At 43.4% G+C, this 25054-nt stretch overlaps 1 protein-coding gene across 3 annotated transcripts in view; it reads right to left on the bottom strand.

The window, feature by feature from the left end:
• Positions 1-1026: 1026 nt before the first annotated feature.
• LOC118312341 (inactive dipeptidyl peptidase 10-like) overlaps positions 1027-25054 on the bottom strand; it is a 51015-nt gene continuing 26987 nt past the window's right edge. For all 3 annotated transcript variants that reach the window (XM_035636866.2, XM_035636872.2, XM_035636879.2), the window contains exons 4-27: positions 22289-22383; positions 21185-21259; positions 19337-19389; positions 18979-19060; positions 17897-18017; positions 16397-16551; positions 15646-15743; positions 15422-15545; positions 14358-14396; positions 14022-14129; positions 13804-13895; positions 13206-13253; positions 12971-13089; positions 11770-11817; positions 10351-10449; positions 10104-10173; positions 9229-9357; positions 9055-9120; positions 8358-8412; positions 8166-8265; positions 7606-7664; positions 5395-5467; positions 5173-5246; positions 1027-4284 (exon numbers count right to left, since the gene is read on the bottom strand). In XM_035636866.2, coding sequence (XP_035492759.2) covers positions 4153-4284; positions 5173-5246; positions 5395-5467; positions 7606-7664; positions 8166-8265; positions 8358-8412; positions 9055-9120; positions 9229-9357; positions 10104-10173; positions 10351-10449; positions 11770-11817; positions 12971-13089; positions 13206-13253; positions 13804-13895; positions 14022-14129; positions 14358-14396; positions 15422-15545; positions 15646-15743; positions 16397-16551; positions 17897-18017; positions 18979-19060; positions 19337-19389; positions 21185-21259; positions 22289-22383 — 2114 coding nt within the window. In that variant the 3' untranslated portion in view covers positions 1027-4152. The remainder of the gene's footprint in view (positions 4285-5172; positions 5247-5394; positions 5468-7605; positions 7665-8165; positions 8266-8357; positions 8413-9054; positions 9121-9228; positions 9358-10103; positions 10174-10350; positions 10450-11769; positions 11818-12970; positions 13090-13205; positions 13254-13803; positions 13896-14021; positions 14130-14357; positions 14397-15421; positions 15546-15645; positions 15744-16396; positions 16552-17896; positions 18018-18978; positions 19061-19336; positions 19390-21184; positions 21260-22288; positions 22384-25054) is intronic.

Genomic DNA, 25054 nt, shown 5'->3' with positions numbered 1-25054 from the left:
CACAAGGAGATGGAAATGCGACCGCGAAAAAGATGCAAGAATGATCAGGAAGGGATGCACAATGACCTCAAAAAGAAATTTTAGTGACAAGAGACACCACGCAACAACAAAAAACATGCAAAGTGACCACAGGGAGGCACAGAGCGAACCACCATACGATGCAAAATGACCTTGATGAGTTGTTAAACAAGGGCAAGAAGTTACAAAATGACAAAACAACTGCCGTCAGATGTAAAATGCCCAGGACCTGCTGTCCCGCAAGGATGTCCTTGAATACTAAATGATGTCTCACACAGCAGACCGCCTCCATCTTTGCGGCAACACAGTGTGAAAGGTCCTGTGCTGCAGATCGAGGTCCATTGGTTTGAACTTAAAGCTCGTTCCAAATTAAGGCAGACTTCTCTTTCGTAACAGTAGAAAATGTACAAAAAGCCTTTTTCTTCTTTTTTTCCTCTTTGTAGATTTCCTGAGCAGAACCACCAGAGACAGACTTATTTCCCAGTTCAGGCTCTTAACTCACGAAGTTTCTCTGAAGTTGCTCTTGGATGTTTTTTTCTTCTCCTCGGTGGACGGGGCCTTCATATTGCCTCTGTAATTGCTTTGATGTAATTAAAGCTCAGCGTGAGCGGCGCGGGCGAGGAGGATTTAGAAAGGTCACGCAGGACGGAGACAAGTGTTCTCTTTCTCCTGTACTGTATTTCATAAAGAACGCCGAGCTCTTCAATCGCACTCCCCTTCTCGGTGTGACTGTGGCATTTTCGCACACAGCCACACATGCACTTCCTCGGCAGGACAAAGGGAAAAAAAAGGTGGTTGGGGTTGACCGAAAGAAATATGAAAACGTTAAGATTGTGACTCTCCATCATTTTTCTATTCCCGGTATCGATATTCTTTAAAACTCTAATTTTCTTTGACTGTTTTTGTTTCAGTGGTTTTTGTTTTAGCTACATTTAAGGTTTTAGCATGTCGCTCAAAGTCAGTCAGAGTCGCAGGTGCCGAGAGAATTTTCAAAAAAACGCTGTCAAATTAAATGATTTTTGTATTTATTTGAATGGCCAACAACATTTCATACCATTTTTGTTTTGCACAACAAAAGCTGTGATCCTTTCAGTTCAATCAATCAACGTCAACGTTCCATATTTGTGCATCAGATAATCAGAAGATTTAGACCTACTCTCAAAATGTTACATTTTGGGTTTTTTCAGGCAGGAAGAAAAAGATGCACTGTGATTCTCCAGGACGAATGTAAGGCTTTTAAAGTCCTCGACCACAAAACAAGACCCCAAGCATGGCTCCTTCATCGCTCTTTAATATTAAAACAGCCAAAAAAATACAGTAAGCTCTTCTAGATTCGCCCCACATTCACAATAAACCCCCCCCCACCCCCCAGAGAAGGAAATCAAGTCAAACTCACAGTACAAATCCCAACAGAGACAATAACCATGACTTCACGTACTCTTACTCTAAAGTGGACGTCAGTGTGGCGTCAGCGGGGAGGACGGCTGCAGGCTGGTCTCGAAGCTGACACATGTAGGATGATGTTGCATCAGCACTTGGCTGGGCCCAAGACGCACGCACGCACGCGCACACACACACGCACGCATGCACGCACAAGCACACATACACACACACACACACACACACACAAATACACGCACGGACACACGCACGTGTGTGTGCGTGAAATATGAGCGAATAGCTGTATCCAGGATACCAAAGACGTTGCTATGGCAACCGATTGGTAGCCTGCCTACTGCCCAGCCTCACCACAGACCGTACCGACTCTTGTAACTTCAGTTTTCTCATGGTTTTTTTTGTATTTTTTGCTAATAGCAGTTTTGGGGAATTAAACCCAACAAGTTGTCCCCTCTTGTCTAAAAGCCACGACTGCACAGAGGACACGCGTCACGGTGATTAATGGCACTCGTGAGCGGCCGACAGTAATCATCTGAATCACTCTCGTGCTCATAAATCACGGCGAGGGAGCGCTCTCGGGCTCCGTGCCGCCTTTTAGTGCGACGCGTTACGGACAAACACTGTAAAACCCGGGGGCGCGGTTCCAAAACTGTTTGTTACGGCACAGAAGAAAACATCCTGAGCAGCTAGAAAGAGATGAGCAGTTGCACTTGAAATAAATCAGCCCCCACCTCCAAAAAAAATTAATATTACCAGATACAGTGAGTATTTAAGGGACATTCGGTGATTTAAAAAATTTGCAGAGCAGTAAGAACGAATAAAATCACTTCCATCTTAAATTGTCTATTATAAATCATAAGTTGTGTACAACCATGTCATCTGCTGCAGATTTGTTTTTCCACCACCGCAGTTTTTATACTGCGTGGAAGTTTTATGAATATCTAGTGGCAAATGTGCAATACCACAGGGACATTGGTTTAGCTGTTAACAGTTTTTAAATAAATAAATGTAACTAAAAAGTGTGCTTTTCCTAATAACTGCAGTATAAAAAAAACACCACTGTAATCCTTCATATTGAGGCCTTCATTCCCTTTCCTGATATTCCTACAAAGAAAACTATACGCTCAAGTCTCACATTTTCGACCAATGTTCACGGTCAAAAAAGTAAATTTAATATAGATTTAATTCATTTCATTGTGCAGTGTCTGCAGGTATTCCTATCAGGCAAGACCCGGGGCGGCACCTGAAGTCAAACTCAGATGAGGGGTTTCAACAGTTTTTTTTTTTCTTTCTTTCAGCTCCGATTTTTTCTCAAGGTGTAGAAAGATTTTACTGAGAAAATCATCAGGAAAACTACGAGAGCGAGGGAGACACGTCCGCCTCCGTCCGCAACGATAACGCAACTTACTGCCCCCTTAAATCCTCACAAAAAAGTTTGTTTAAAGTTATAAAAAAAAATTACATTTCGTGAAACAATAAATATCAACTTTAAGAAATAAATACATAAAAAAATAAATAAATGAATCCGAGCGAGACAGTGTAAAAAGGTGATAATGTTAAGCTCTGTACATCTGTTGCTGTCTAAAGGACGGATACAGTAACTCTACAGACTGACACGTCCGCTTTTACTGTCAGCAAAATTTATGGAGAAATTGATAGAGAAGAGGAGATGAAGGTGTCGTACTGTAAGAGTAAATACAAGCCACGAAAATCTCCCAATTCTTCCCAGTCTCAAAAACAAACACAAGGTTTTTGAAAGGGCCGAAGTGTTTCTAATGGATGACGCCTGTGCATTTTGAAAAACGACTCACGACCCACCGACAGACCGGATTGGTGCAATTTGCATCAAAGCACACATTTATAATACTCGGAGAGCTTGCGATCGATGTAATCGGCTGAGGGGGGGGGGGGGGAAATTCCATTTAATACTAGGCAAAGATAGATAAATATATAACCCACAGTGACAGTGGCGCTTTCAACCCGTCAACTGAACATCTTCATACGGCGAAGGCTGACTTGTGTTTTCTGTGGGTGCCGAACAGTCGACAGAGGCAGCCAGCGTCTCACTCAAGTTTGTGAAATGAGTTTTGTGATGCAGACACGCGCGTGCACACACATTTTCTATATACCCGATTTTATCAATTTTATTCATGTTTTCATTTTTTTCACCTTGTTTTGCCGTTTCCATTTGTCATTCGTCTGTCCAACACTAGGAATTGCACAAAAGTTGATTGAATAATTTAGTTCAGTTAGATTTTTGCGAACTGATTCATTCATATTTATTTTATGAAGATTTGAAACCAGGTTGTACAGGGTCTTTTACACCGACTACAACCAGGATGACCTCACTTGCTTAATCGCACCCTTTTTCCCCTTCATCAAAAAAAAGCTACCGTCACTCTATGACTTATGTCGCAAAACTTTGTGCAGACGCTGCTAATGGGTTTTTACCGCCTCCTCCTTAAATATGTCGTCGACACACAAAAACATTACAGCGGACTGTTGATGCTACAGAGGTGACCAACGATGGAAACTAGTCCGATATGTTGAGAAGAAGCTTGTTTAGTCAAATATTGTGCTACGGGTATAAAACACGCGCGCACATACACACACTCAAATCAGTCTGCCAGGGGTCACAAACGCTCACAAACATACAAGCTGACACACACACACACACACACACACACACACACACACACACACACAGTAGTCAAACACGGCCCAGTAGTAACCCTCTCACTCGTCGTCCCGCTGTTGGTCGAGTAACGATGACGCGTCGAGCAGACAGCCTCTGAAATAACCAATCAGGGATTGAGTCAGCTGGATCCGGCTGCGTTTCGACAGGAAGTGGCCCTCGTCTGGGTAAATCTGAAGTGGAGAACGGGAGACGAATGAGCAAACAAGATCGAAAAAAGCACACACGGTCTGCAATTACGATTAAGACAACAGAAAAACGTATAATAATTCCGCACGCGAGCTTCAACTTCCAAAAGCGCCAGAGTGGAGATTTCCTTTGTCAAAATCAGTTCTTTCTCTGAGATTCTTTGCTCATGCGAGAGAAGCGTTTCTAAATATCAACTTTTTTTTTTTATTCGCCGAGACAAGCGAGCCTCGTTTTCAGTAAAGAGGAATGTCTTCGGCCTTTGGGTGAAGAGAAACCCTGTGAAAATCAGGTGAACGGGATCACAGCGATAACGTCATTACAACACTTCATTATTCAAACTGGATTAGTCAGAAACTGTATATTTTTTTTCAGACGTGTGCAATTTCAAAAAATGTTTTTCTCAAAACAGATTAGTCTGCTTTTCGACAAAAATACTCCATTCGACTAAGTGGTGCAGCAGTGAAAACAGAGAGTTATGGATTGTTAACATTATACACTGTGTGAAAATTACACAGGTTGGATTAAGATTTTGGAACAACCTCCTATTGAATAGCAGCATGTTGTGAGGAACAAGTTCATTTACAGTCAAACATTTTGGGTATTACGCTTATTCACTTTCTTGCCAAGAGTTAAAGCAGAAGTTTGAGGGCTTATCGAGAAACCCGTTTTCCAAAATGTGGAACTATTCCTTTGAGGGTAATTTAAAGGGGAAGGCGTTACTTGCTAAGATTGTCTCAAAAATAGTGTTTTTCCAGTGACGTTTTGGGGGAGGGTTGGACGTACAGTTTATGATACTGGACGGTAAAGTTCTGCAGCAGTTATTGTATTTTGAAATATTAGATGTATGCCTTCGCCGAGCACGCAGTATTTACCTGCATTGAGTAGTTGGCTCCGATCTTTATGAAGTGCTTGATGAGCTCCGCCGAGTGCTGGAAGTGAACGTTCGCTGTGGAGGAAAAAAAACAAGACACGCAATTAAGTGTCGGCTGGGGGGCGGGGGTTGATTCCACTGCTGGAGAAAAGGTCGAGACGCATCGCGGAGTGGCAACGAAAAGGAAACAGGAGTGAGGAAAATAAGAGTAAAGACTTCGTACCGTCGGCAGTGCCGTGAGCCAGGAACAGAGTTCCTCCCTGCAGACCCTTCATGGTGCCCGGGACTCTGGACGCCTGGACGCACAGATCAAGACAAATCACTAATTTAACTCATGAACAACACTAAAGGCTGATTTTAAATTTCAAGAGCAGAAAGAGCATGACAACTGAAGAAGTCAGGGGAAAGTACCAATGGATTGGAATATAAGGAAATAAGTCGTTCAACATCCTACGAAGATCGGCAACATTAAAGTTTTCAAGTACACGGGTCTGTGAGGCTGGTATATTAATACATTCAACATTATTAAATTGTTAATACAGATGCATCAATGTGAAAGCCGCTGGTTTTAACCATCTTATACATTGCAAACAAAAAGGATGGGTTGTGAGATGATTAATGACGTAGGGAAAGGAACAAAATCAAGTTGTGTGATATTAAGTTGGATTATTATCTCTTTTTTATGGTGAAATATAAATATGAATAGAATTTTTGACACAATACAGTAATACAGAGTGAACATGCGTGTAATCGTATCGTTACCATGATTAAACAATCACACAGGTCACTTGTCTCGATCACTTGGCGACCGGTTTGATGTCGCTGGATATTGGAATGTAAAATTAAAATCCAGCTTCTATAAACGCAGACGCCAGAGTGCAGATTTATTGATTCAGTCAGGAGGATTATCTCTCCGTTTTCAGTTTCTCCCCAGCAGGGACTCAAACATCGACACCCACGCACTTTCATAACTCGTTTCTTCCTCTGCCGTCTCCGGGGACAGCATGAGTGACGATGGCGCGCCAGTTATCGCCTGATCAGATCTGTGCCACATCTCCCGTCTGTGGATGTCATTGGAAGCGGGACCCCCCCCCCCCCCCCCCCCCCCCCGGCCCCTTCCGACCCCCCTGCCACCAACTGCGAGAGTCACAAAAATAGCCGTCCTCTGGCCCAGTTATAGGCCACGGCGGCCCACATGGGAAGAAAAACACACTCGGGCTGCAACCTTCACATGGAGGACAACTGTTATCTTTTTGTTTTCTAGCCTGCACCTGTGGCATTTTTCCTACTTTTTCCACATTTGTGTGTTTTCCTCAGACGAGATTTGGATCGTTGCCCGTGTCGCCCGGCGGCCACATTTTGTTCTTTGTCTTTAGCAGAAGGCGAAAGCGGGGCATATTTGCATCAAGGACCGAGTGGCCCAGATTACAAAAATGTGTGACCCCCGCTTTGCCCCCCAAAAAAAGAAAGAAAGCCCTGTCGCTATAATGACATTGAGTCACCCTGCAAAGACTGCGACACATCTACACTGCCCTGTAGACTCTTAGCCTAAAAGTTGCAAATGTCAGTGAACTTCTGGAAAATTACTTTTCCGATTAATGTCTTACCAAAACATTACAGCAGGTAAGACTCATTTAGAAACATATAGAGGATACTTAACACACCCTGTCGCCAGAATTTGCATTGAAAAAAACCAAAATCATCCTCATTCTCAGAGTCATAACTCTGTTAAATTAGAACTCACAGACGTGACACAGCTCGTGTCTTTAGATTCGCTGTGACTCACAGTTCCTGGCGATATAATTATCTACAGTGTCCACTGTGATTAAATGTCCATAAATCCAATTCATAAGGGGGGGAGCTCCTTGTAAATCCAGAACTTACCTGAGAATTATCACGTTTCTATCAAGTTTACTTTAGTATCTTAAGTGATCCCGTGAGACTCGTCTGTACGACAGTGAGTAAACTGCAAACAGGGACTGGTAATAGCTCATGCAGCATACTTTTAATGGAGATATACATGTTCTTTTTTCTATACCGCTTTTACTGACACTAAAATAGTTACCTACCAATAAGTCAAACTAGAAAGGGTTAGTTTGGCAGCTGAATCATTTTTTTCCAGTTTCTCATTTTGGAGAATTTGCTGCTTCCTTACAATTATTTTAGAAATTTGAATTAATCTTTAAACATTTTCATTTGGAGAAGACAAGCTGGATTTCTTTCAAACAACATCATGTGCGGTGCGTCGGATTTGGCAAACCTTTCCCGAACGGGGTGGACCCCGTCTGTTAAACTCCTGTTTCTGCAAACACTCGGCAACCTACTCAGAGCTTTTTGCTTGAGTTCATTGGAAAAAATATAAGCTATGGCACGTGAAAAATATTTTAAAAAAACAAGCTCAGCGACGGACGGATGACGAGTGGAAGCAGCTCACTTGGTATCTGTTCTCCTCCGTCGAAGGTGAGCCGAGGTATCTCTCAGAAAACGCTGAGGCTGACGGACAAAGAGCAGAAAAGCAAAAAGGGGTTATTTGAAGTAGGATAAGAAATAAGTAGCAATGCTTTAGGGAAGAAAACAATTGCTGGAGCAACGCAAATGGACAGATTTTTACTGTACATGTTTAACTGTGCGCGTGGCGTTTAAAATGTTTGTTTTCAGCTTCAAAAGTGGCTGAAAAATTCTGCTTTAGAGGATTTTTCACACACACTTGTCTATTAATTTCTCATCGCACACGGCAGTTGCTCTCCAGCTACAGCTCTGCCCCAACGGCGGTGCTAGAAATAAAATCTTTTCATCCCAAAATATTCAATAAGCGCTGAATTCCCGTACACAGATCCTGAGGATAATTAAAGTCACACCACCCAGGACAAGGACGTCGCCAGGAAAGACATGACTGCAGCGGCGGCGGCGGCAGAGGTAATAAACCTCGCCATGTCCCTGCGGCGTGCATTAAACAAGTGTGTTTTTAATAATTCTTCTTTTTTTTCCGCTCACCGTACATGGACCAGTCGGTGACGGGAGCCTGAGCCGCAGCGCACCGGACCAGCCTCTCCGTCGACTTCAGCATCGTGAGCGCGAGGAACCCGCCGTAGTCCTGATGCAGACACAATGAGCGCGGTTTTCTTACAGAGGGTCATTTCTCATGACTGATTTAATTTTAGTGCTTTTTTTCGGCCAGAGACGAACCTCTCCGAAGACTCCGACGCGAGTGCGGTCAACGAACGGCAGCTTCACCAGGTATCTGGAGAACACAGGGGCGAGGGATGAGAGAGCAGCCGAATATATGTATATATAAATCTTTCTACATACCTTGCATTAGCTTGATAAAATCGAAAAGTATAAGGATATTCATGAAACAAAAAATAAGCAGATAAAAAGGCGGCACAGTCATAAAGCTTGTTTTGCTTCGGTCGTGTTTTCCAAACCTTTTAAAACACCGACTCGACAAGCTTGTTAACATTCATGAGTTAACCCTTAACCTCCCCGCCGAATCGCAATCTATCCGTCTGTTCTGTTCTGAAACGCAGACACCACCACTCTTCGCCCTGAAATACTGGACATGGGCACCGAGGCTGCAATTAACAATCAATCATCAGCTAATCGTTTGGCCCATGAAACGGAAGGCAATAGTGAAAAGTGTCTTTCGGGGTTTTCTTGAAATCCGTTAAACCAACCAAGTGTGTTCAGTTTCATTCACACAGCAGGCGAAGGGAATGAACATTTGATTCCACTTGAAGAAAATACATACAATAACTTTTTTTCCCCCATCTTCATTTTTGATCTTCAAAACAATTTCAAAGGGGGCGTCTCTGAAATTCTAATGATGCAGACATTGTCATCTGTACAGAAACGAAAAATTTCGACAGCGGCACCTGTTACGTACTCAAGAGCAGCGATCTGGTCCTCTGCGTCCACGGTGCCGAGCCTCAGATGGACCTGCTGCAAAACCCTGTTGCAAAGAAATGATTAGTACAAAGTCTGATCCAGAGAGAGAGAGAGAGAGAGAGAGGGAGTCAATGTGCTTTTGCTATTAAATATCCACAAGGATGTACGACACCTTTGACCTCTGAACCCCGAACCCCTGCCGTCGAGTCGCGCCACGATGACCTGCTCCGATCCCACCAACACCCAGTCCCAGTCCAACCTGAACTCCTCCGTCACCGTCTGATCGCCCAGGGAACTGCCACTGTCAGAACACACCGAGATATTCACATTTGACAACTGTTCGTTAGTTGTTATTTAATAAATATCGGATAGAAGTTGATATCTCCTCTCATACATTCACGCGTCCTCTTGGTCGGGGAGCGTGAACTGTGAGGTCGTGCACAACCAAAGGCAACGTAGACAAGAAAGTTCAAATGAAATATTTAGCGCTTCCTCCAGGAGCCACGCCAAAGAGCGCCGCTCTAGTTTGTTTGTTGGTCGGTTGGTTTGTTTGTCAGCAGGATTTCACGAAAAGCAACTGGACGGATTTCCTCGAAACTTGGTGGAAGGACCATCTTACGGAGCGTCGGCCGAACTACTGACAAGCCGTTTCAGGAACTTCAGGAGCAGAGTGTTCTGTCGGATCGTGGGCAGCTGTCAGAGCCTCCACTCTTTGACTTTCAGAGTTTTCGGGGATTTTTGCAGACTCACACTTTCATCCAAAATGTACATTTTCCTGCCGCGGCAGCAAAAAGATTCCTCTTCACCGCATCCATGCGAGACAACTTCACAGCCAAAGGGCACTCGAGCATGTGGACGGCGTCGGTCACAGGCCTCATGTATATTTCATATGAAATGCTAAGGTGCCAACGTTCTCGTTTTTACAGTCTCGCAAAGATTGACCTCAAAGAACACAGAAAGAGAAGGAAAGGGGTGCGTGTGCATTAAAAAACAAAGGAGTGAAAATGGGAAAGAATGGGAATGTGATCAAAGCGGACACAGGCTTACACAATAAGGAGGAGGCCGTAGATGTAGGACTCGGAGAAGTCGGGAGGATAGATGAGCTTCAGAGGCAGCTCTGCAGCAGAGAGAGGAGGCAGAAACATTAGCTGAAGGAAAGAGAGAGAGGGAGAGAGAAAGAGCAAACATACCGGATATAACGCACATGCCATTCGCCCTGCGAGCAACGTAGCTCCATGATCTCATGAGCATCACATACGAGCGCAGACGTTAAGTGCATTTCATTTTTCTGTACCAAAGTTGTCACTGGCGATGATCCGGATATCACTCTGAGCCGTCCTCTTGTTCTCCAGCGCGGTCCGCAGAGGCAGGTTGTTCTCCAAGACGAAGTACGCTGTGAAGAGACGAATCGTTACTATTAATAAAGTCATTAGACTGAAAGGAACAAGAGGAGTCGCAATTAAGTAAACGCGAGTCGCTTCTTTCAAGGTACGGGGAAAAGGAAATATTTGTGAGACATCAATTGTGTTGATGGTCTCGGAAATAATATCAGTTGCTGTTAACAATGAATAATAAAAGAATCTACAGCATTAATATTTTTTGGTGGTGCTGGTGGTGAAAGAAAACAATATATATATTTTTTTATAAATATAAATGCAGTGTGTTGGAAGATACTACAAAATGACAGCAAACTTCTAATTTCACTTATAAGTTTCTCATAATTCTGAGACCTGCATTTGTATGAAACCGCTATCAGTTTTGGTTAATTAAGATATGGTCAAAGGGGCGAATCCAGGAACTTTTCAACACTTTCATCAATTTAAAGGGAACAATGCATCGTCAAAAAAATGCGTATTGATGTGGTTTCATAAGGGGACTGTGGTATGAGGAATGTGCTCGACTGAGCGACATTCTACAGTAGTTTCGCGTGGAAACAAAGTGAATATGCCGGCATCCACACACCAGGGGGCACTGCAGTCAATTTTCCCTGTACCTTTACATCCTATTTTTCCACTCATTCCACCTAAAATGACCTTAACCTGTCCTGCCTTCGCAAGTAAAAATGCCCTGGCGCGTGCGGCCGATCTGAGCAGCCGAGGAGTTGATATTTCCTCTCACACATTCATGTGTCCTCTTGGCGGAGAGGGTGAACTGTGAGGTCATGCAGAAATAAAGACAAAATAGACAAAAGTTCACATGAAATATTCAGCGCTTCAATCCAGCAGCAACGGCAACGGAAGTACATTGCTGCATTTTTGTTTCATAACCACCAACTAATGCAGATGGCAGATCGGATGAATGTGCCATTAAAAAAAATATACCTTGTTGCTTAGGATTCCTGAGAGGGGCAAAGGGTTAATATATATTTGGTCAAATGAATCAGCACTTAGACATTTGCATATGTATTTTCCTTTCTGTCCGCACGCATGCACACGAGGGGCTGAGAAATTATTTTATGGAGATGAGATGAATCGTGGCCATTTAAAGTGCGATGAAAAAAAACATTAAACACTGTGAAACATAACAAATTACCAGTGCAGTCTGGCACGAGATCAAATCCAGCAGCTGCAAATTCTTTCATACATATCTGATGATGCCACTTAATTGCTGCAAACGTTGTTTTTTTTTCCATTTCAGAGCAGAGGTGAGAAAAAGCACATCTGCCCACACACAAACTGCTTTCATATATTAAATGTAATAGAGATCTACTCACTGTCTGCGTCATCAAAACTCAGAAGCAGCACAGCTGGAACTCCAGGGCCTGCAAGGGAATATTATTTTTTTCATTTTTTTTCTTTTTATTGACAGTTTATGAATGCAACAGGAGCACATGATGGATACCCCTCTTCCTACGGGTTGTGTGTGTGTAAACAGATTAAAAACGATAACCTGAAAAATGTCTCAAATGTCGTCATGGCATCAATAAAAGTAGGGAGAGGAATTCAAAAAGGAAAAGCAATAAGTTGCAAAGGATTTCTGACTTACTTATAACCTTCTGTTCCAAAAAAAGGAAACAGATTTTTGTGCATCGCGTATCAGAAAACCTGAGGTCTGCTACAACTTTTCAATTTCAAACTTGTGGTGTTGTTTTTCCTACATATCTTGTCTGAGTCCCATTTTGTGTCTTATGCAACAGACAATTGAATCGATGTTGAAGGGTGCAATAGGAAAAGAAAAATAACCTCCTGTGAATATTTGTCTTTGAACACTGAGACAGTGAGTTGTTAGCATCACGTTTAAGAGGGATTTGAAGTATTTTCCTCTGCAAAACTGACAATCTTGACTCAGATGACTTGCAAGAAGTTGTCAATAATGCATTTGAGCATTGAAGGATGAAGGAGTGAGGATTTTCTAGTCAGTGATGTCATCACGGAAAAGTCTCCTGTTTGTGCATCTCATCGTCTTCTCGTGTCCCCCTGCTGCAGAGTATTGTACGCTTGTCTCGCACAGTGCACATGCACAGCAAAGGCGGGATCTACGAAGTTTATGCTGAATCCTGCCCTAGGATAATAAAAACGTTATGGCTGTTTTAACGGGACATCAGGAAGCGGCAGTATTTTTCCCGGTGCTGCCGATGGTCAATGTATTTGTGTGAGAGAAAGGGAGCGCGAGAGTGAGGGAGCACTGACGACAGATGGTGCAAAGAGCGCTGCACACAGCTCTACGACAAAGCCATAACGCAACACGCCGAGTAAGAAACCTTTTTTGTTCTGTACAAATAATTTTGATGTTATGAAACTGTAGCGCAACAAATGTAAGGTATATAGTGTATATATTGATGCCTACTGTACATACAACACGTGCGCAGGATATGCATTGTTCAGCGACTCTGTGGTTATTTTAACACATGAGAGGAACAAAGTGGAGCCGCCAAGTCTAAGATGAGTGTATTTTAAGCTTTGACTCTCGCTGACCTTTACAGTGCAGGATGGCATGCTGCGCATCGGGGCGGACGTCGGCATCGTAAAACGTGCACTCCTCCTTCAGTCCGCAGGTGAGACATCGCCGTGGAAACAGGCCGAGGGTGGACACGCTGTCAGAGGGAGGAGGCAAATTTTTTTACCGCTTGTGTGCGTCACACACAATAAAGGACGGGGGCAAAGAATGGATGAATACTGTTAATACATAAAAGCAGCTGGTGTCTCTTACCTGTATAAATGTCTCTGTTGTGCAGAGTCCTCCGTGCTCAGGAAGTATCTGCGTTGAGAGAAGCAGAGCAGAACTAAAGTAGGACAAGGTCATGGATCCATTATGCATCCGCCTTCACAAGCCTTGGCATATCGTCGCTGCCCAAAGCACAAACCCTGCACCTCAGAGAGCACGTTGAAGGATTAGTTGTCGTGGCAGGAGAAAAAAAACATCCTCATTCATTTGAGCATGAAAGATCAAACAGAGAATACAGGAGAACAGTGTGTTGAGTATTTCTGTTTCTGATATTAAGTATTTTTCTGCCCCGAGTCGTGTCTGCGGGTCTTCTGATATTTATTCATTCTCATGTATACTTCAAATTTTCACTGAAGAACTTTTACTGGTAATGGTATTTTCCATAAGTACTAAAAGTGCCGCTACTTTTATAGGACCTGAATACTTCATCCATTACAGTCATCGCAGTAAATTGTGGTAAAAGAATCAGACGTAGAAATAGCCGTGGCGCTGGGAGTTGTACTTTTGTTCCATTAATTCCACCTTCTCCATTTGAAGTGGTTTTCATTTGTATTCAAAGAGAGAAACTAAAACGGAAACTCACACAATCTGGTCGTTTTCATCGTAAGCTACGATTCTTGTCACCTCCCAGTCCCCGGACGTTAAGTGGCGAACTTCGTCCTGGTCGCTTCGCACCTGAAAGAGAATCGGTTGATAGGATCGGAAACACAAGAAAGTAGCTCTATCCTTGGTAAATTGTCAAAGGCAACGAGGGACAGTTTTGGATAAAGAGAGACGGGGGGGGGGGGGGAGAGTAGTCACCTTTTTGGTGAACATTGTGATGTGGTGGAAATCTCCCTGACCTCCTTGTTTCACGGGCAGCGCGAGCAAAAACCTGCTCCTGTCCTTGGAGAAGAGCGGCTCCTGCCTCTGCAGGGAGAAACCCAAGGCTTCAGAGGTGACATACTTTATGCGTGAATGAGTTCTGCTGCGTTCTGCCTCAATAATGGAACACACATTGCCGTGAGGATATTAAATCATACAGCTGCAGAAGCAAACACATGACGTCAAGGCAATTTTCGATAGTCTTGCCCATACAGGAAAAACAGAAGCATCTTGTGAAAGGCTGTTATGAGAAATGTCTGTATTCAGGCTTACCTGTCTGGAAAGCCACGTCTCGGAGGAGTCCTTGTGCCTCTGCATGAGAGGGAAGAAAATTAAATCCACTTTTCAACGTGGCAAATGTTCCCTGGAAGTTACCCAGACAGAGTCAAAGAAAAGATTGATGTATTGAGCGGGTGCTGACTCGCCGTTGAGAATCTAAAGAAACGACTCAGGGATTCTTTCTGTGAAGAAATCCAGCTACTTTTTCCAAAGGAGTGTCTGACCGATTTTTACGGGTAACAGTACGGTAAATGTTGTCCACAATGATACAAAGGAGAGCAGTTTCAAATTGATGTGTGTCTGTGCGTATGCGCGGGGCTAGTATGTCTTAAAACAACACTCACATGCCTGTGCTGTACCGCATTTACACTGAAAGTGTTGAATAATTGTTCCCGCAGTTCACACTGGCCATTAAGAAATGCCTTTCTAAAGTGATCATAATGGAAATGATGGAAATCATCTACCAAGGCCAAACAGACGTGTGTCTGGCTCTTATGACAGAAAGATAACATGGAGAAGGAAGTAGTCTAATAATCTGCCCCAAATTGTACAAACCCACTGATATTATCACCATAATTATGTCTGATTGTTTACACCAGGGTCCAGACATCACTTCCTGAAAAATTGATCTTGCTAAAAGATGAAAAAGAAATCCAGGATCCACCCCTTTAACCTGATCTGCAGCAAATCCCTGGACTATGTCCCATCATTCCCTCCACAGTCTGGTGCAGACCGGCTCATGTGCTTTTTGCGTAATCCTGCTGACAAACGAGCGTTCGACAAATAAAAGTGGGCATCCTGCGAAGTTGCAGTTTCTCTCTATGAAACGTCCTCTTTGTGTTGCTACTCTTTGTACTTTCTACTAAATCGACTAAGCTGCTGCCGGAGCCTCAATGCTTCTGCAGCCTCGACAGAGAAATCCCATCTTTGTTCGTCTCCCTCTCTCTGGCCCTCATCGGTTATTATTCTTGTTTGTGCACAGGCATTTGTCAGCTGCACCTTTATGGCAGATGACAGATGTGGGTGAGGTTTTTTTTGTTTTGTTCAGAGGCACCCACCTGAAGACAGACCCCTAAGGTGGCGTCGCACACCGTCAGCAGAGAAACGTTCTGGGGCCGGTTGACCCACCGCACGGCGAGGTGAGTGTTGCTGATCCACTTCACCATGGTGACGTAAAAATCTCTGCAGAGGAGATGCAGGGAGGAGAAAAATCAGCCTGGGATCTTTCTTCGTGTGTGTGTGTGTGTGTGTGTGTGTGTGTGTGTGTGTGTCTGTGTTTCACCTGTGTCTGAACTGATCGGGAGGCTGCAGTTCCTGAGTGTGTGTCGCTCCGAACAGGTTGACCACCGATAACTTGACCGCAGGGTTTGTCTGACCGGCCTGAGGAAGTAAAAAGTTAACATTATCCTGTTTTTACCATTTTGTTTTTATCACATTTACATGGCAGACAGACTATCTGACAGAAGAGAACAGTGACAGTTTGTCCACTTTTCCTTGAAATTTGTTCACTGTAAGCTGTTAAGTGCGGTGCTGTTGTCAACACTTGACGTCACATGAGTTATGAGGATGCTTTGTGGTGTTTGATGGGACACAGATCCATTAGTGAACCGGTCGTCCGCATCACACCACACCGAATAAAGTCGAATTTCAGGAAGCGGGTCCACATGTCTTTTTTTTTTTTTTACACATTTTTAACACACAAATGCAGCAAAAGCAAAAAAAATCTTTTCATATATCGTATGTGTTCTTGCAAGTTTTCCACGGGTTCATTTTGGATCAGGTCCAACATTTTGTAGGGCGGGACAGTGTAAAAGTGTAACACGAAGGCCAAAGATATTCTTTTACTACTCAACATATAGTACAAAATCTTACATCCTATTGACTGAAGGAACAATCGACCTATTGTTTTCAGGAGCACTGGATGTTTTCTGGGTGCTCAAGGCAAAATATGAAATATATTCCTTCTCCTCAACTCACAATCTCACAAGGACCCACAATGCAGCAGCAGCGTTAGAGGCAGTCCAGGGGCTCACCATAGGATATGGGTACTGTAGTCCTCTGGGGTAAGTGCTGCCGGTGAACTGGGGCAGAGCCATATTGGGCACCCGGGTGTCGTCGATGGTGAGGAAGGCCAGTCGCTCTCCGTCCGGCGACCACCAGTGAGCCAAGTGCGAACGCAGAATCTCCTCTGGTGAGAGAAATCAAGAACATTTTCTGCCTCCGTGCTTTATTGTTTTTTTGCATTCCCCTTCTGATTCCATAACGCTCAGAAGTGATAATGACAAAAGCCAGACCAGAAGATAGGGCTGCCTATCTCTCCGGTGAGCATGTATCATCTTATTTAATTTTTCGTTCTCTAATCATCGCCGCTGCGCTGATTTGATTCTGCACATTCAGTCCTGTTGTCTGTTGCTAATTTATTTTGATTTCAAAACTGCAAACTGCTTGCACATGAGCCCCTACAGTCAATTGTTCTGCCTGGGTCTCGTCTAATCTAGCGGCAACTGGTCAAAACAAAAGAGGACTTTCAAAAAGGTGGAAAATATTTCCTGCATTTTCCTCCCCTGTAAAAAAGAAAAAAACATCCAGTGAATGCAAATCGAAAAGCGAAAAAACATGAGAAGCAGCTCACAATGAATCTACACGCAGAAATGATTCTATTCCTGTTCCATTTGTGATTGCCACGTGCCGCTCTCTGTGCAAACTGCACCTCTTCGCCGAATGTGTTTACACAGCGACTTAATGGATGGCAGAGGCTTGATGTTGATTTTCCATCGCCATTCTGCCGAGTTTGTCCAGTCCGCTCCACTGAGTTGTTAATATCGGAGACAAATCTTTGAAACATTTTAAGTAGTTCTCTTGAACTGCATCCTCCAACAAAGACCATGGAACATTTCTCTTTTTGCTTTCTGGCGTCAGGACGGAGAAGAGGAAACTCACGATTGAAACGTACTTGTTTATCAGTTATTATCATCAAGAGATTAATAGAATAGAATGAAAAAAACCCTTCTCCAACATTTGATTACATACTGTTTTAAATGGTGGCAGCGTCACATTTCACTATGATCGTCACTCATAAATTCTACATTCATTTTACTAGCCATAGTCATATGGTTATGAATCCAAAGTCCTCTATATCTATAACATTATAATACTTGATTAACCATATTGCAACGTTTTTCACTTGTTATCAATATTTACAGTGCATATCCATTCATGCCTCCGCAAACTCCTGTGAGGATTTAAATTCTGAATGAATTCATAGTAAATCCAGATACAGCATTTTGAGAGATCAAAAATGCTAAATCATATCAGAGCGATAACGCACTTCAAGCTTCCAGGTCCCGAGGTTTCCACAGGATAAAGAGCGGCAGTCGAAGATCAAGTTGGAAAACAGGATGTAAATATGACATCTATACTGGTTTCATGTATTCATTTGAGAACATTTGCATTGGTTGTGTTTGTGCCTTCATTCAAATTAAGCCTAAATACCTCATATGTTCATTTTCTAATTTCTTTTCGGCAGCACGCACCTTCGTACAGCCAGTCGGCGAGCCCGTTGAAGATGACTCCCTCCATCCCAGAGGAGGTGATTCTCAGGGAGACGCTCCTCACATCCGACTGGTAGTAGATGTTATTCTCAAAGATGTAGATCTGAGGAGAGAGACGAGAAACGCCCTCACACAAACTCATAAACAATCCTGTGTTCTCCATCATTCATAAATTCCCCTTGTTTGATTTTTTTCTTTTGCTCTGCTGCTGAGTTTCTGCTCTTGTGCCCCCCTTCCCCTCTGCTTTTATATTATTTCCTTCCTGTGTTTTTCGTCTCTACCTTCCGACAGTGTTTTAACATCTGCATTTGCAAAATCAAACAGGATCGGACCGACGTTTCCTGCATGTTAAGAGCACCTGGATTTGTATCCACTCTCGCCCCACCTCTGCTCTCAGCCGCCGTTTCACTCATCAGTTCAGTTTCGCGACAGTTTCGGAAAACTTGGCTCTGTTTTAATAATCCAAGCACACGGAGCGAAAAACATTGAGGACATGTAAAAACACTCTTTTCTTTTTTGCATCTACGTCACAGCAAGAGATCACAGTTAATCACGGATGTGTTTTGAGTGAGATCCCCAGATCCCCTTAAAAGCCATGCACCTTAAGGGGGATTGCTGTTACAAGGGGGCAGATATGGAAGGTAGTAGGAGAGAGCGTTTCTCTGCAGTGTAAATGGATCTGTAGATATTTCGATTCATCAATAATAATAATAGGAAAATAAAGTTTCACTGTCTGGGACGTCCCTTGGCCACACGCAGGGTGGAAAACGCCGGATGTCACCAACCTGTCGCTTTTGTGATAATGAAGCAAAGGTTTGATTCTTTCTTTCTCTTTGACTGTGGCAGAGATATTACAAAGGAAGGGCATGCATCACATTTACAGTACTGCTCTCGCTGTGTTTGCTCACTTGACCTGAGGCTATGAACACGAAACGCGGCGGACGGGAAAACGGCAACTGCATCAGCATCGAAACAACAAGGAAAGTTCCTTGTATGTAAAAAACCTACAAAGACACTTGTGTTCTACTTGGTGCCTGGGTGTAAGATGGAGCCTTGAGCCTTACCAGCTGTTGTCCTTGTCTTCCCCATGCTGCGTGTTGCAGTACTGCGTTCTGAACCTCAGGAGGGTTTAGCTCCCAAACCTCCCTGATAAACACACACACACACACACACACACACACACACACACACACACACACACACACACACACACACACACACACACACACACACACACACACACACACACACACACACACACACACACACACACACACACACACACACACACACACACACACACACACACACACACACACACACACACATGAACAACCACAATCTAATTCCGTACATGCATCGGTGAGCATCGTCCCATTGAAAAACTTGAAAGGAAGAACAGCGAAGAAAAGGTAAACTTGCCTCGTGTAGATGTTGTACACGATGTAGGACGCCATGTACGAATATCTGTACATCTGCAATGAGAATTCAGGCCGTCACACAATGCAAATATTGATCCCCGTCTGATAACATTGTTGCAACGTCGGTGCCTCTCGACATCGGGAAAAGAGACAGGAGGAAACAAAGTCACCGGAGCAGCTAATAACCAACAACGGCGGGAAAAATAACACAAACAAAGAAACGGGATGAAAAAGAAATGGAAGCGACAACAAGCTCTAGACAGAAGTGTAATATAAATTCAAAGTCCCGTAATGCTTCAGAAACAAAAAACACATTTGCGGTACGGTCCAATTCCTGTGTCGCAGTACTAAATGTCAGTGCATGTGCCGCCGGAATCTGGGGAACAATCAGTCAGTAATTCAATAATTAAATGGTTACTCCAGCAATTTCATACTGAATTTCCACAAAGTTAGAAGTTAAATCAGATTTCACGTCCTGTATTTTATTGCATCTTTCATTCAATTAGACTGGGAAGGACGGTTGTATGTGCTGCATTGTTTTATACTTCAGACTGACATATCCTATCCTTTTATAGAAACTGCAGGCTCCTCACTTGGAGTCAAATTCAATATTTTGGGCCTCAACTACCAGAAAGTCGATCCGTTGCTTGGGCTCCTTTACCCTGACTGCCAGGTGAGCTGTGCCGCCTGCCTGCATCCTGCACAGCTGATTTCCCTTCACGCACGGTGGTGCACTCGCTGCGAGGAATTCAATTGAGAGAAAAAAACTGTATGCGGTGTTACCTGTGCCTTAAGGGGATCAAAACTCAGTCTCAATCAAAACTGGATGCAATTAATGTAATCCTCGATATGCATAAAAGAAGCCTGTTTCTATATATATATATATATATATATATATACACAAAAAAAATATCTCGTGTGAGTGTTTTTTTTTAGTTCCTGGTTTAAGAGGCCCTAAAACCAGGAAGTGGATCTGACCTGGCGATCATTACAGGAATATTCTATACGTCATCCTCTGGTTTCCCTGGCTGCTGCCGCGTCTGTAAAGCTCCAAACTGTTTGCAAACACGTCTGAAAAAATCATCGTAATAAAAAAAAAAAGGTAGAACGTAAAGAAAAGAGACAGGAAAAAAATCCTTGATGGTGAGGCCTTGTGGCGGGTGACTAAAAGAACACACATAAAGCCAAACGCAAGAGAAACACAACACATAAATCCACACCTGTTCAAGGCAGAGAGAGAGAAACGGTGTGTGTGTGTGTATGTGTGTGTGTGTGTGTGCGTGCCTGCGTGCATGCGTGCGTGCGTGCATGCGAGCATTCGCCCCCCCCCCAAACAGTTGGTGCGTGCGCCAAACAGCCTCCATATCCGAATGATCCTAATTATCCAAAGCATCGAAGTTAATCATTCCAATTTGAGTCAATCCCAATTTTTTACAAATGCAAAGTTTTCTTCAGAGCAAAAAAACAGAGAGAGAAAAAAATATGAATATAATCAATCAATCATCACACACCTGGAGAACGAGGCCAAAACCTCTGTGTGTGTGTGTGTGTGTGTGTGTGTGTGTGTGTATGTGTGTGTGTTTGTGCATGCAGATGAGAGAATGACAGCACCCTAGGGTATTGCACAGGAGAACAAAGTAAATGACAGGCTGCCAGGAAATAAACAAAAGTGACAGGAGAGGAACAGCTGGTAATGCTGAGGAGGATGATCCGCAACTCCGATCACAGCTTTTGAGGTCGTGAGAGGGACGCAAATCAGGGCTGTGGGGGGTTTTTTTTGGTGTGCGATTCTGATTCATCGTGCTGTTTGTCCTTTTTTTAATTTCATTTTTCTAAATCGGAAACTCACCTGTTTGACGTCGTAAGCGAAGAGTGCGTACTTCAGATCTGCGGAGAGCGAGTACCTTGCCACCTTGAAAGCCACCTGACAAACGAGAACAACAAACGTAGCTGAGGCACCGCAGGACTTTTAAGACTCTCCACACAAATGAAGATGAAGTCAACTCTTTTTTCTTTTTTTTTTTAAATGCACGTGATGCCAAACATGTTTAGAAAGCTTTAGAAAAGGAAACCACAATGAAACAAATATATACTTCCTGAAAACATGAGGGGAGAAAAAAAAAGGGGGAGTGAATCTTCAAGGGAAATCCTTCATATTTGACAGGTGGCGATTGCTCTTGTCGTCAGCTGGCATTGTTCACGCCGCTCTCGAGCGCAGACGGCAAAAAAACGAATCCAGCAACCTAAAGGCCACGAAACCACGAGGGAGCCACATTGCATTTTTCTGTGGGAGGGAACGTTGCTGGACAGATCTATTATAGATATTTCAAAAAAAAGAGTCACGATCGGCCGAAACCCTCACAAAAAAAAAATCAAGTCGTCTTTTTAAAATCATGATCACATTTTGGAGATTCGAGTGTCTCTTTTGGAGCCTGAAACCGTCTCGAGGAAAAGTACAGAGAAGGCGAGAGGGTGAGAATAAAGGGTTTGAGATTTTTATTTTTTTCACAGCGGATGAGTGTAACGGAACGGCAGGTTACGACAGGATTATAATTATCCAGTTAGAAAAGAGCTAAATTTGGCCCTGCGCTCCGTTTTGCTGGCTTGATTACTCCGAAGAGGCATTTAAAGGATAATCAGATCACGCACGCCGATTCCAGGATGTAATGTGCAAGTACACATTCAGAGCCAAGATGATCTGACGGGTGTTTCAAAAAGCAAATCTTCAAAATCATTCCGCTCTGAAATGATTCCACGGCTTTAAACCCCGAACTCCTCCCACAGACTGCCGGGGACACGGCAGCAGCTACTCTGTGTAAGTTTTCTTATTTTGAATATCTCTTCACAGTAATCAGGTGTTTAGAGCAACAGAATAATATAACAATATAAATATGCAATAAAAAACAAAAGCTAGCCGCGGCATCTTAAGCAACGGCGAGAAAACAAAACTTACAAACGTGCTGTTGCTCAGAATGACCTCCGTCTCGTTCAGGGCGAAGTTAAACTTGATGACGTGTCCGTCCCGGTTCCTGTACACCACCTCTGAATCTGAGAGACAAAAACAGCTCCTGTTAAGGCCACTGCACCAAAAAATAAAGAGCGAACTGAAGTGACCTGCATGGATTAAAAAGGTGACCTTGCCCAAGGTCAAGTTCCTGTATGTGGAAATGAGAGGTTTTGTTTTGCACCAAAAAAACATTTTCTCAAGCTTCAACGTGTCCAACTCGGAGCTAAATAAGACAAGAGGGGTTTGAAAAGTTCATTTTTCAAGGTAAAAATTCTCATTAAGTTGCTGATTGTGTAATTTTCTCATCCCCACGGGACTCTGTTGGGCTTGTTAGTGACGTGTATTTCCATTTGGAGTAACCTGATGCTGTGAGCGGTCTGGAGCTGCGCTTCTCTCACGCATCCCACAATGTGTGGAGTTAATCAATTCTTCATTTGTCACATCCATCTTTATAAAGGCGCAGCATGCAGCGAAATGGTCCGAGTCCGAAATGTAGCCGTGCGAAAAAATCTATCATTTAGTTTGAGTTTAGTTTAGAAGTCATTTAGTTTCATTGGAAATGCAGCAGATTTGTATGTTTGCTTCTGATGTCAGAGTTCAACTATTGCTGAATTCGCCCAAATGGAAATTTGTGCCACTGACAGTGCCGACCCATAAAAGAAATGGGGCAGAGCAAAATGTCCAAAAATTGAGGGTAAGAATTTGTGCTTTTCTCAATCTTGAGTGAAGTAATCAGGAAAAGTGGTCTGAAAATTGGGTACCAGACATTTTATTTCCGGAAGGTTTGCCTCTACAATGACGAAGCGCAGCGGGCGATTGTCCGAATCGGACGCGGGACATGACGATAAAACAGGATAAAACAAAACTGCTGAGGAAAGCAGTCGTTAAAACCACAAATATCGCTTGCCATTAAATGTCCACAGCAACATTTGCGTTCTCACATACTCTGGAAAATGTCAGCAAAATGTCCAGATGTTTTAGTGCAGTTGCACCACCCAAAAGTATTTCCTGTCCCGCTGCGTCGGAGTGTGATCACCTCCACAAAAGAAAACAGCTGTGAGACAGAAGCTGACGGTCTCTTGAAAAAAGAAACGAAATATCTGCAGTCAGTCAGCGAGGAGATCGGGACTGATCAGGCAGAATGAGTGCAACCGCCTGTGCGAGGAGACTCTGCCGCCTTTGTACCATCATCAGCAGTGAAATACCAAATGCAGTGACACATGATTGACGATCTGCCAACAGAGTGCCATGTTAATGGTAAAATAAATCCACCAAAAAAGGCACAGAAACCGCCCCAATGCAGTGATTAACACGTGTGACGAGAGCGGAGCTTCGAGTATCGTCACTGTCACTCTCAAGCGGGCCGCCCGTCCGCGGGGATCGAAAGTAATTCACACAAAAAGCAGCCGCGCTCTCTGGCGCGTCGCCACTCGTGCCGTCCCGTGCTCTCTCTTATCACACTCTAGTCGAAGCCGCACCTTCCAGACCTGCTGTCACATCAGTTACACAGAAATCTCATCGGGGCAGCAACCCCGCCCCCGCTGAAACTACGAAGGCTCCAAAATGGTCTTTACTCTGCTGGAGGAACGTTACATTTATATAGAGTCAGCGGCTGATCAAACGCAGGCAACAGTTTTTGAAAATGCCCTTCTCAACTTTAATCGGCGTTACGTTTCGTGAGGGGGGTTTTCTGGATCCAAATTGCAGACAATGCCAGTCGGTGCTGACGAGAGAATATTTAATCTTTGAAGGCAAAGCAACAGGAACAAAGAAACGGAGGAATCCGAACTCGACAGTCCTGAATAGAACCTGAACGGAACAGACGAACGCACTGGGGAGCACAGAGACTTAATACACAAGGGAGGCAGCGATCACATGGGGCGGGGAGGAGGGAAATAGTTTTTAATAATACGGTTTATCATGGTTCAAATTGAAAAAATAGCAAGCCACAATAACACTTGTACACCCTTAGGAATCCCTGCCAATTTATTTTTTTGGAATACATATATCAGCTGATATATTGGTAACAGCATCAGCCCCTGAAAATCAACATCTGTCTAAGTGAATATTTCACTTAGTTTAAATATCGTATAAAATTGAGTTTGAATATTTTTGCAACAAGCAACAAATCATGGTACATAAAAAGAGAAAATGAATGGTGAAAAAAAATAGATTGTGAAAGCATCCCACTATTTTTGTGCATCTCTTTACTTGCATGCTCCTTGCATCCGTAGAAAGATGATATTTTTCAAATCGTCTCATCCTTGAAGTCGATGTTCCCATATTTTGTTTGTTTCCCTAACCGCCCTTGTCAAACGGAGGCAGACGCACCTGCGCCTCCCCTCGCCCCCCCAGTAAACTCCTCAAACTCATTTATGGCGAATTTGTGTCTGATTGCAAAATGTCAGATATTTTTTTATACAGTCGGCGTTGCTTCACAGGTGTTACACAAATTGGAGGATGTTTATTGCACATTAACAATAAAAAGTTGTGATAGTTGATGTGATTTTTTTTGTGTGTGATAGTTTCCTCGGTCAAATAAAAATAATGACCAAAAGTAAGTGGACGCCCCTCACTGGGACAGTGCGACTGCGTTTTCCTGCTTCAACATGACAGCGTCCAATAAAAAACTTCATCAACTCTCCTGTGGCTGAATGGGAGGAAAATCTCTGCATCCAAATACCTTTTGACCATGTGGGTTTTGTTTACCAG

This window comes from Scophthalmus maximus, chromosome 1 (genome assembly GCF_022379125.1).
Source record: "Scophthalmus maximus strain ysfricsl-2021 chromosome 1, ASM2237912v1, whole genome shotgun sequence".
NCBI lineage: Eukaryota > Metazoa > Chordata > Actinopteri > Pleuronectiformes > Scophthalmidae > Scophthalmus > Scophthalmus maximus.
This window is presented reverse-complemented; position numbering and strand designations above follow the sequence as displayed.